At 45.2% G+C, this 13273-nt stretch overlaps 1 protein-coding gene and 1 non-coding gene across 2 annotated transcripts in view; both read left to right on the top strand.

The window, feature by feature from the left end:
- The window catches only part of LOC123756330 (MAM and LDL-receptor class A domain-containing protein 1), a gene marked incomplete in the record, with an annotated part of 412433 nt that overhangs the window by 349668 nt on the left and 49492 nt on the right, over positions 1 to 13273 (top strand). Inside the window, 2 exon segments of the mRNA XM_069331355.1 lie at positions 135 to 249; positions 2694 to 2861. Of these exon segments, the coding sequence (XP_069187456.1) occupies positions 135 to 249; positions 2694 to 2861 (283 nt within the window).
- LOC138368673 (5S ribosomal RNA) lies at positions 3904 to 4022 on the top strand. Its single transcript, XR_011229644.1, has one exon. It is a non-coding gene; the product is annotated as a 5S ribosomal RNA (ribosomal RNA).

Raw genomic sequence — 13273 nt, 5'->3', positions numbered from 1 at the left:
ATATATATATATATATATATATATGCATATATAATATTTATATAATTTTTTTTGTGTTTGATTTAGTTCTGTAAATGTTCATGAATAATCTATACTTGCGAGAACGCCAAACCAAATCATTTGTTGTCCTCCAGGTGACCATACCAGCAGCTTCCTCCGTGAAGGTGGCCATAGAAGGCATCCAGGGCCCGAAGGTTATGGGCATGATCGGAGTCGATGACATCGCCGTCTTCCCACTAAACTGTGACTGTGAGTTGATGCATGTCTAATGTCCTGCACGCCAGGTAAATATATCCCAAAGATTCCGTTGCAAGCATTTTGTAGGGAAGTCATCAACCCAGGTACAGTCATATAAGACCGATTGAGTGCATTGCTATATATTCACTCATTTAATTATATAACAGAATAAACATAGACATATATAGACTTTTTCATAGTAATGTTTGTTACAGATTATCTTGCCGCTTTATGATTTATTGTATGTCGTGATTAATAGTTTAAAAGGTATATTTTTTGCTTAAATATAACTTAATCACTACGTCGATGGTAATCTTTAAGGGATAAACAATTATATATTATAAGAACTGCTCCACATGCATTCATACTCAAGTGAAAAAAAATTGCTGGTCAAATACCAAGCAGTAGAGAATGTTCAGTATAAATCGAGAAAAGATAAGAAAATTTCTCACGAATTTCAATTCGCTTGCCATCTTAGTCACAAAGTCAAGAACTGCCTCATAAACACGTCTAACTCCATCAGTCTGTCATTTATATTAAGTTACGAATATTTTTCTCCAAAAATGGCTACGAATATCATGTTTATTTATCAATCAAAATTTTGTAAGACACGTTAACTGCAACATTCCAACACCATCACAGTGTTCCAGGCACACTTACCATAACACCATCGCAGTGTTCCAGAAACACTTACCACAAAACTCCTACACTACAACAGTGTTCCAGGCACACTAACCACAACACTCCTACACTACAACAGTGTTCCAGGCACAGTAATTACAACACTCCTACACCACAACAGTGTTCCAGGCACACTAACCACAACACCACCACAGTGTTCCAGGCACACTAACCACAACACTCCTACACCACAACAGTGATTACAACACCAGGCACACTAACCACAACACCACCACAGTGTTCCAGGCACACTAACCACAACACCACCACAGTGTTCCAGGAACACTAACCACAACACCACCACAGTGTTCCAGGCACACTAACCACAACACCACCACAGTGTTCCAGGAAACTAACCACAACACCACCACAGTGTTCCAGGCACACTAACCACAACACCACCACAGTGTTCCAGGCACACTAACCACAACACCACCACAGTGTTCCAGGAACACTAACCACAACACCACCACAGTGTTCCAGGCACACTAACCACAACACCACCACAGTGTTCCAGGAACACTAACCACAACACCACCACAGTGTTCCAGGCACACTAACCACAACACCACCACAGTGTTCCAGGCACACTAACCACAACACCACCACAGTGTTCCAGGCTCAGTAACCACAACACCACCACAGTGTTCCAAACACTAACCACAACACCACCACAGTGTTCCAGGCACTAACCACAACACCACCACAGTGTTCCAGGCTCACTAACCACAACACCACCACAGTGTTCCAGGCTCACTAACCACAACACCACCACAGTGTTCCAGGCTCACTAACCACAACACCACCACAGTGTTCCAGGCTCACTAACCACAACACCACCACAGTGTTCCAGGCTCACTAACCACAACACCACCACAGTGTTCCAGGCTCACTAACCACAACACCACCACAGTGTTCCAGGCTCACTAACCACAACACCACCACAGTGTTCCAGGCTCACTAACCACAACACCACCACAGTGTTCCAGGCTCACTAACCACAACACCACCACAGTGTTCCAGGCTCATTAACCACAACACCACCACAGTGTTCCAGGCACTAACCACAACACCACCACAGTGTTCCAGGCACTAACCACAACACCACCACAGTGTTCCAGGCACTAACCACAACACCACCACAGTGTTCCAGGCACTAACCACAACACCACCACAGTGTTCCAGGAACACTAACTATAACACTGTAGAAAACCAATATAATATTTGGTTTCATTTAAATATTTTTCAAGTTCTGATACTGAAAAGTTGGTCATACTCCGTACACTTCACTAATACGTCCAATACTTGATTATTAGGCACAGTTAAGGTGGCCTAACTTTAGAAAAGGTATTGTCAAATTGTGTTCATGGTATAGACTAAAAAATTATAACAAAACCAAAAATAATCATTCTGTAAGTTGCATAAATAAATAAAGACACTTTTAATTTAACTGAATTTATAGTTTTTGAATGGGAAGAATATGATGCGATTTAAAACAAGTATTTAAGATTATTTCATGCTATGAAAATCTTGACCTCCCAAAATATACAATTTTGCATTATCAATATCATTTGGAATTAGATAGTTATATTGGATTTCAACCAAACGAAAGAAATTAATGTTATTTAAATCAAATAGTAAAAATAAGGAGCAGGCTGCCATTTTTTTATTTCACTGTAATAATGTGTACACATAAAACATTTATGTACATTCTGAGGGGAAACTAGTCTTTCTCTTGTATCCACTTTATCATATAACGAAAGAACCATTCTCAGTGAAACCTGAATCAGCGGGAGTCCAGGTCGCAGACTGTACCTTCGACCACGACCTGTGTTCGTGGGAGCTGGAGAAGACCAACCAAACCTCCGTCTCTTCCCTTGACAGATGGATCTTAGCTGAAGGCAACAAAATTCTTAAGGATCACACCTTTAATGCTGACGGAGGTATGCAATTTCTCTCTTATATATCTGTATTTTTTTTTTACATAGGTTGGTATAGGAACCGGCGACTGTAGACTCCTATTAGTAGGCTGAGAGCTTTCTCTTCCCATAGCTTATGGTAAGCCTTACCCCCCCTACTAGTTTCCCTGAAACTAGTAGGGGGTAGTACCCGTCAAATCGTTTAACAACCTGGTACCCAATCACTGTTGGGTGAACAGAGACATACAGTTAAGGATTGACGCCCAGGCAATCCTCCCCGGCTAGAATACGAACCCAAGCCAAATCGATCGCCAGTCGAGGATGGAGTGTCTTATCACTGCGCCCCCAGGGGGCTGCTTATCTTAAGATTGTTATACAATCTTAAGATTGTACTAAGTTCTATATTGACCAAACAGGTAAACATCTTGACCAGAGACTAAAAGAACACAAATATAGTATAAGAACACTCAAGAGTACAATGCATTGTTTGCTCACTAAATCATTCAATTGACTGGACTAGTACATGCAAAACTGTGTGGTGTAATTCAGTTACTTAAAGAAATATTACTGAATTATCTTTTATAAAAAGTATGGAATTATAATACTGCACTAAGTACTTATGTTATATAATAATAGTGAATAATTCATTAAGTACTTTCGCATTTAATAATACTTTTCAAAAGGATGGATATTAGAAGTCAGTGGTGGTGGATACATATAGGCAGGAATGAGGTGAGGTGAATTTATACGAGTAAGATGATCTTTGACGATGTCATTGTCACATTGCTCATCATGATTTAATTTCGTCATTTACACATGCACACACACACATGCACACACACACACACACACACACACACACACACACACACACAGGAAGTGAAGTGGTGGAGGCTGACTCCATACACGGTTTCAAATGTAGATATGATAGAGCCCAGTAGGCTCAGGAATCTGTACGCCAGTTGATTGACAGTTAAGAGGCGAGACCAAAGAGCCAAAGCTCAACCCCCCGCAAGCACAATTAGGTGAGTACACACACACACACACACACACACACACACACATTGCCAACGGCCATACCACGTTGAGAACACCGCTTCTCGTCCGATCAGCGAAGTTAAGCAACGTTGGGTTTGGTTAGTACTTGGATGGGTGACCGCCTGGGAACACCAAATGCTGTTGGCAATAATGTTTTGGGGGCCTCGTAGCCTGGTGGATAGCGCGCAGGACTCGTAATTCTGTGGCGCGGGTTCGATTCCCGCACGAGGCAGAAACAAATGGGCAAAGTTTCTTTCACCCTACGTGCCCCCTGTTACCTAGCAGTAAATAGGTACCTGGGAGTTAGTCAGCTGTCACGGGCTGCTTCCTGGGGTGTGTGTGTGTGTGTGTGGTGTGGGGAAAAAAAAAGTAGTTAGTAAGTTAGTAGTTAGTTTGTAAACAGTTGATTGACAGTTGAGAGGCGGGCCGAAAGAGCAAAAGCTCAACCCCCGCAAAACACAACTAGTAAACACAACTAGTAAACACATTGAAGCTGCACAGAAGAGCAGCTTCTGTGGCTAGCAGGAACGGATCCAGAATACTAATCATGGAAGACTTCAACCAAGGGAAGATAGATTGGGGGAACAGAGACCCACATGGAGGACCAGGCACATGGAGAGCTAAGCTGCTGGATGTGGCAACAAGAAACTTTCTAAGTCAACACGTCGAGGGACCGACAAGAATGAGTGAAGGGGATGAACCAGACTTGCTTGATTTGATATTTACCCTAAATGAGTCGGATATAAGGGAAGTTAAGTTGAAAGCCCCCTTGGGAATGAGTGATCATAGTGTATTGAGCTTTGAGTACCTGGTTGAGCTAGGAATTATCACCCCCAAAAAAGAACTGGGAAACAAAGGGCTGGCGTACCGAAAGGGAAACTATGAGGAGATGAATACATTCCTATGGGATATACATTGGGACACAGAACTCGGAACCAAGTCCGTACAAGACATGATGGACTATGTCACCAAAAAATGTCAGGAGGCTGTAAGCAGGTTTTTCCCAGCCTGACAGGAAATAACAGAGAAGCAAAGGAAGAATCCGGGGTTTAATAGGGAATGTATGAAAACAAAGGAGCTGAACAAAAGGGCATGGAGGAACTTCCGTAATAACAGAACACCGGAAAGTAGAGAGAGATACCAGAGAACCAGGAACGAGTATGTCAATGTGAGAAGAGCAGCTGAGAAAAGGTATGAAAATGATATAGCTAATAAGGCCAAAACCGAGCCAAAGCTACTTCACAGTCACATCAGGAGGAAGACAACAGTGATGGAACAGGTGATGAAACTTAGGGTGGGCGAGGACAGGTACACAGAGAATGACAAAGAGGTGTGTGAAGAACTCAACAAAAGGTTCCAGGAGGTCTTTACAATAGAACAGGGAGAGGTCACGGCGCTAGGAGAGGTGGCAGCAAACCAGGTGACCTTGGAAAGGTTCGAAATTACAAGAGATGAGGTCAAGAAGCACCTATTGGAGCTGGATGTGAGAAAAGCTGTTGGGCCAGACGGAATCTCATCATGGGTATTGAAAGAGTGTGCAGGAGCACTTTGCCTACCACTCTCCATAGTGTATAGTAGGTCACAGGAAACGGGAGACCTATCAGAAATATGGAAGACTGCTAATGTAGTACCAATATACAAAAAGGGTGACAGACAAGAGGCACTGAACTACAGGCCAGTGTCCTTAACTTGTAAACCATATAAGGTGATGGAGAAGATTGTGAGAAAAAACCTAGTAACACATCTGGAGAGAAGAGACTCCGTGACAACCCATCAACATGGGTTCAGGGAGGGTAAATCTTGCCTTACAGGCTTGATAGAATTCTACGATCAGGTGACAAAGATTAAGCAAGAAAGAGAAGGATGGGCGGACTGCATTTTTTTGGACTGTCGGAAAGCCTTTGACACAGTACCCCATAAAAGGTTGATGCATAAGCTAGAGAAACAGGCAGGAGTAACTGGTAGGGCGCTCCAGTGGATAAGGGAGTACCTAAACAATAGGAAGCAGAGAGTTACAGTGAGGGGTGAGACCTCAGACTGGCGTGAAGTCACTAGTAAAGTCCCACAGGGCTCTGTGCTTGGACCTATCCTGTTTTTGATATACGTAAATGATCTCCCAGAGGGTATAGACTCAATCCTCTCAATGTTTGCTGACGACGCCAAAATAATGAGAAGGATTAAGACAGAGGAGGACAGCTTGAGGCTTCAAGAAGACCTGGACAAGCTGCAGGAATGGTCAAACAAATGGCTGTTAGAGTTTAACCAAAGCAAATGTAATGTAATGAAGATAGGGGTAGGAAGCAGGAGACCAGATACAAGGTATCATTTGGGAGATGAAATACTTCAAGAGTCAGAGAGAGAAAAAGACCTGGGGGTTGATATCACGCCAGACCTGTCCCCTGAAGCTCATATCAAGAGGATAACATCAGCAGCATATGCCAGGTTAGCTAACATAAGAACGGCCTTGAGAAACTTGTGTAAGGAATCTTTCAGAACATTATACACCACATATGTCAGACCAATCCTGGAGTATGCGGCTCCAGCATGGTGTCCATATCTAGTCAAGCATAAGACTAAACTGGAAAAGGTTCAATGGTTTGCCACCAGACTAGTATCTGAGCTGAGAGGTATGAGCTACGAGGAGAGACTACGGGAATTAAACCTCTCTTCGTTGGGAGACAGGAGAGTTAGGGGGAACATGATCAACACATTCAAGATTCTCAAGGGAATGGACAGGGTTGATAAAGACAGGCTATTTAACACAAGGGGCACACGCACTAGGGGACAAAGGTGGAAACTGAGTGCCCAAATGAGCCACAGAGATATTAGAAAGAACTTTTTTAGTGTCAGAGTGGTTGACAAATGGAATGCATTAGGAAGTAATGTAGTGGAGGCTGACTCCATACACAGTTTCAAGTGTAGATATGATGGAGCCCGATAGGCTCAGGAACCTGTACACCTGTTGATTGACGGTTGAGAGGCGGGACCAAAGAGCCAGAGCTCAACCTCCACAAGCAAAACTAGGTGAGTACAACTAGGTGAGTACACACACACACACACACACACACACACACATCTTGTCTTGTGACCATCGTGTTGGGTGGACGTGGGTTGGGAGCTCCTGGGTCACTAGTGGAGTGGGAGGGGTAATCAGGCAACTTCGAAGTGAAAAAGACTATAAGTGAATGTACAAGTGAATGAAAAAACCTTGGGTTTTGACCAGAGCCATAAGGTACTGAAGAAAAACAGTTTAATTAGCGTAATTCAAAATAGTTGAGGAAATACTGTGCAGTGTGGAAGCAGCAGACATCACCGACCTCTGACCGCGTGACCTCACCTCCCGGCAGCAACCCTTCTACCACCACGTGGGACGACGATTGGAGATTCACTCACCTATTGTGTTGGCAGATTGTGCAAGGTATTGAGGAGCGCCTTTTTGGCTAGATTGTTACTGCAATGACTAGAAGGGGTTCAAGGTCAATCACCAGCAGGGATGAGGAGGAGGACAGATTTATAGACAAATTAATAGGGAAATTTGTAGAGAGAAGGAGTGATTGGTTGGAGGATCTAATCCAGGGGATTAAAAGTGAGGTATTTCAGCAAATACAGGATGCGGTAGAGAGGCAGAAACAAGAATTTATGCTCTATGTTCAGGAAGAAATTAGGAAGGGAAGAGAGGACTGGGAGAGGGAATGTGCTCGTATCACAAACGAATTAGGAAGGATTAGCAGCATGGCTAAGGATAGAGGAGTAATGGGGGATGGGTTAGTGACTGCGGTTGGGATGGGGAATCCCCAGGGGACAGGCTACCAGCATGACAATGAATTACTGAGGAGACGGTCTATTATAATACATGGATTATTCGAATCTAGGGCACCAACAAGACAAGAGAGAATAGAAACAGAAAAATACGAATTGCACGAGATATTGAGGTGTATTGGAGCAGAGATGGCAGAACGCGAGGTGAATATCAATCGACGGGTTGGACCTTACAATTGTACCAAGAATAGACCTGTTCTGGTGCAATTCTCCAATGAGGAGGCAGTGGAGTACATAATGAGGAGCAAGCATTTACTCAGAGGAAGTGAAACCCATTACAATGTGTTTATAGAGAGGTTTATGACGAAAGATTAGCAAACAGCCCACAAAAATAGATGGCAACAACGACACCGAAATAGTCTCTCAGGTAGTCTCACCTCCCAGGTCACATCCCAGGTCACCTCCCAGGGCACCTCCCAGGTCACCTCCCAGGTCGCATTCTCCCCAACTCAGCCCTCCTATACATCCCCCCTGCCTCAGCCTCCCACAACCCCCCTGTCCCTTCCACATTTGCACCTCCACAACGATTCCCCTGCCCCTGCTACATCACACTTGTCAGCGACCCCAGTGGGTCAAGCCATGCCCTCCCCAAACCCACCTTCCCATCCCCCCTCCCCAAATACCCCTTCCCACTCCCCTGCCCCTTCTACCCCATTGACTTCAATTCCATCTACTCCATCCCAGCTTCCACTGCACCCCTCTTCCACTCACCCCCAAACCCCACCCAACCCTCACCCCTCCTATGCACCTCCAGCCCACATTTAACCCCCTCACCTTGTGACCCCCTAACACCTTCCCCCATCTCCCTCTTCCCCTCTTCTACCCCAAAACCCCCACCTACCCCCGATTCCCCCCTAACTAATATACCCTCTCTTCCACTCCCAGCACCCATGCTCCATTCTCATCTCAGCTCTCCGCCCTCAGTATCCCTCTTCCCCCCAACCTCTCAACCTCTATCTGACTCTCAGTCTCACTCTATTTCTCAACCCCCCTATGCTATTCAGACCCCTAACTTTCAGACCCATTATGCCCTTCCTACCCCCCTAGATGCCCAGACCCCATTCGCCTACCAGGCACTCCCAGGCACCCCCCTAGCACCCCCCCACTCACCCCCACAGCCCCCACTTGCCCCCCAGACACCCCCCAGTTCCCCCCAGACCCCTGGTGAAAGGGGGAACTCTGACACCCGAGTTTCCAAGAAGAGTCTCAAGGTTTGGTACACCAATGCTGATGGGGTAGCCAATAAAGCAGAAGAGATAAAAGAAAGAGTTAGTGAGGCAGACCCAGACATAGTGGCAATAGTGGAAACTAAAATAAATGGCATGATCTCGGATGCAATCTTTCCAGAGGGGTACCAGGTGATAAGAAAAGAAAGGACACAGAGACAGGGAGGAGGAGTGGCACTACTAATAAAGCGGAAATGGAAGTTTGATGAGCTGGAAAATCCGGGTACCAATGAAAGCACAAGCTTCATACATGGAACTCTGACAGTGGATGGGAAGAAGATTGTAATCTTGATACTCTACAATCCCCCACCAAACAGTAGAAGGCCCAGGCAGGAGTACGAGGACAGCAACAAGACATGTATGGATGAACTGCAGAGGGCAGCAACTTTAGCGCATAGAATGAGAGCGAAGCTGCTGGTCATGGGGGACCTAAATCACGGAGAGATAAATTGGGACACGAGGAATCCCCATGGCGGGGAGGAGACCTGGGGAGCGAAGCTGGTAGACGTTATTGACAGGAATTTCCTAACACAGCATGTGAAAGAAGATACTAGAGAAAGAGGAGGGGATACGCCCAGCCTATTAGATCTCATTATCACTCAGAATGTAGAAGACATCGAGCAGTTGGAACATGAAATACCACTAGGAGCTAGTGACCATTGTGTCCTAGTCTTTGACTACATGATGGAGCTTAAAATTGTGACCAAAGGACAAGAGGTCCGGGAAAGGAGACTTGATTACAGAAAAGGGGACTACAGAAGGATAAGGGACTACCTGGGAGAAGTGCAGTGGGAGGAAGAACTTAGAGGAAAAACAGTGCAAGGTATGATGAACCAAGTCATATTGAAATGCAAGGAGGCTGAAGATAGATTTATTCCAACAATAAAGGAAAAAAGCAGGAGGGAATATAATAACCCATGGTTTAATAGACAGTGTCAGGAAGCAAAGGTGAGAAGCAGGAGGGAGTGGAGGAAGTACAGAAGACAAAGGACAGAGGACAACAGGATTAGATGTAACAGAGCTAGGAATGATTACATTAACATAAGACGAGTGTCGGAAAGAAATTATGAGAACGATATTGGAGTCAAAGCGAAAAAGCAACCAAAATTACTACATAGCCATATAAGAAGGAAGATGTCGGTAAATGACCAAGTGACAAGACTGAGGAAAACAGAAGGGGCATATACAGAAAGCGACAAGGAAATCTGCGAGGTACTGAATGCAAAATTCCATGGAGTGTTCACAACCGAGCCTGAGCAGCTCCCATTGTTAGAAGAGATTACCCAAGATGAAAGACTATCGGATATAGAGGTGACAGCATAGGATGTAATGAAACAGTTGACAACACTGGATGCAAATAAAGCTGTTGGACAAGACAAAATATCACCGTGGATACTCAAAGAGGCAGCGCAGGCTTTCAGCGTGCCTCTGGCAATGATCTTTAATGAGTCACTTATGTCGGGAGAATTGCCCAGTTGCTGGAAGGAGGCAAATGTCGTACCGATTTTCAAAAAGGGTGATAGGGAGGAGGCACTTAACTACAGACCCGTATCACTGACAAGCATCCCCTGCAAAATACTTGAAAGAATAATTAGGCTAAGACTTGTAGAGCACCTGGAGAGCATTGGGTTTGTAAACAAGCACCAACATGGGTTCTGGACAGGGAAATCATGCCTAACAAACCTTTTAGAATTCTATGATAAAGTAACAAGGATAAGGCAGGACAGAGATGGCTGGGCAGACTGCATATTTCTTGACTGCCAAAAGGCCTTTGATACGGTACCGTACATGAGACTGCTATACAAACTTGAGAGGCAGGCAGGAGTAAGCGGAAAGGCCCTAGTATGGGTGAAGAACTACTTAACAGGAAGGAGCCAGAGGGTAATGGTAAGGGGCGAAAAGTCGGACTGGCGAACAGTAACAAGTGGAGTACCTCAAGGATCGGTGCTGGGACCAATCCTCTTTCTAATTTACGTAAATGATATGTTTACAGGAGTGGAATCATACATGTCAATGTTTGCGGATGACGCAAAATTAATGAGAAGAGTTGTGACAGACGAGGATTGTAGGATCCTCCAAGAGGACTTAAACAGGCTGCAGAGATGGTCAGGGAAATGGCTACTGGAGTTTAACACCAGTAAATGTAAAGTTATGGAAATGGGATCAGGTGACAGGAGACCAAAGGGACAGTACACAATGAAGGGGAACAGCCTACCTGTAACGATTCGAGAAAGAGACCTGGGAGTGGATGTGACACCTAATCTAACTCCTGAGGCACATATAAATAGGATAACGACAGCAGCGTACTCTACACTGGCGAAAATTAGAACTTCATTCAGAAACCTAAATGAGGAAGCTTTTAGGGCGCTTTACACTGCCTACGTGAGACCCGTCTTAGAGTATGCCGCGCCATCATGGAGCCCCCACCTGAAGAAACACATAAAGAAACTGGAGAAGGTTCAGAGGTTTGCGACGAGGCTTGTCCCAGAGCTACGAGGGATGGGATATGAAGAGCGGCTGAAGGAACTGAACCTTACGACACTAGAGAAAAGAAGGGAGAGAGGAGATATGATAGGGACATATAAAATACTCAGGGGAATTGACAAAGTGGAAATAGATGAAATGTTCACACGTAATAATAACAGAACGAGGGGACATGGGTGGAAACTGGAAACTCAGATGAGTCACAGAGATGTTAGGAAGTTTTCTTTTAGCGTGAGAGTAGTAGAAAAATGGAATGCACTTGGGGAACAGGTTGTGGAAGCAAATACTATTCAAACTTTTAAAACTAGGTATGATAGGGAAATGGGACAGGAGTCATTGCTGTAAACAACCGATAGCTAGAAAGGCGGGATCCAAGAGTCAATGCTCGATCCTGCAAGCACATATAGGTGAGTACATATAGGTGAGTACACACACACACACACACACACACACACACACACACACACACACACACACACACACACACACACACACACACACACACACACGCAAAGTTTCTTTCACCCTAAGTGCCCCTGTTACCTAGCAGTAAATAGGTACCTGGGAGTTAGTCAGCTGTCACGGGCTGCTTCCTGGGGTGTGTGTGTGTGTGGTGTGGGGAAAAAAAAAAAGTAGTTAGTAAACAGTTGATTGACAGTTGAGAGGCGGGCCGAAAGAGCAAAGCTCAACCCCTGCAAAAAAAAAACACAACTAGTAAACACACACACGAACCACTCATCTGGTTGTGTGAGCGGGAGGAGTCTGGTATGTGATATCATATATATTTAAAATCTCAACGTGGCTCATTTAGGTAGAGGTAACGCTTAAGGGGACTCGTGACACACGCACGCACGCACGCCCACGTACGTATGCACGCACGCTCACGCAAAAACGCACACACAAACGTTCAGTCAGGGAAGAAAGGATTAACACTTTTTGTGGAAAGAGCCAAGCCCCTACTATACCCCACCTCCTCTCATACCCCCCATCTGACCTGACCTCACCTGGTCGCCACCACCACCCCCCCACCCCCCAGTCACTCGCATCCCTTACACATACTCTCCCCCTCTCTCTCTCTCTCTCTCCCACTTTCTCCTCTCTCTCCTCTCTCTCCCACTCTCTCTCTCTCTCTCTCTCTCTCTCTCTCTCTCTCTCTCTCTCTCTCTCTCTCTCTCTCTCTCTCTCTCTCTCTCTCTCTCTCTCTCTCTCTCTCACCCTCCCTCTCTCTTTATCTCTCTCTCTCCCTCCCTCCCCCTCTCTCTCTCTCTCTCTCTCTCTCACTCTCTCTCTCTCTCTCTCTCTCTCTCTCTCTCTCTCTCTCTCTCTCTCTCTCTCTCTCTCTCTCTCTCTCTCTCTCTCTCTCTCTCTCTCTCTCTCTCTCTCTCTCTCTCTCTCTCCCTCCCTCTCTCTTTATCTCTCCCTCTCTCTTTATCTCTCTCTCTCTCTCTCTCTCTCTCTCTCTCTCTCTCTCTCTCTCTCTCTCTCTCTCTCTCTCTCTCTCTCTCTCTCTCTCTCTCTCTTTATCTCTCTCTCTCTCTCTCTTTATCTCTCTCTCTCTCTCTCTCTCTCTCTCTCTCTCTCTCTCTCTCTCTCTCTCTCTCTCTCTCTCTCTCTCTCTCTCTCTCTCTCTCTCTCTCTCTCTCTCTCTCTCTCTCTCTTTATCTCTCTCTCTCTCTTTATCTCTCTTTATCTCTCTCTCTCTCTTTATCTCTCTCTCTCTCTCTCTCTCTCTCTCTCTCTCTCTCTCTCTCTCTCTCTTTATCTCTCTCTCTCTCTCTCTCTCTCTCTTTATCTCTCTCTCTCTCCCTCCCTCTCTCTTTATCTCTCTCTCTCTCCCTCCCTCTCTCTTTATCTCTCTCTCTCTCCCTC

Source organism: Procambarus clarkii, chromosome 25, assembly GCF_040958095.1.
Source record: "Procambarus clarkii isolate CNS0578487 chromosome 25, FALCON_Pclarkii_2.0, whole genome shotgun sequence".
NCBI lineage: Eukaryota > Metazoa > Arthropoda > Malacostraca > Decapoda > Cambaridae > Procambarus > Procambarus clarkii.
The sequence above is the reverse complement of the archived record's forward strand: the minus strand, read 5'-3'. Positions and strand labels throughout refer to the sequence as shown.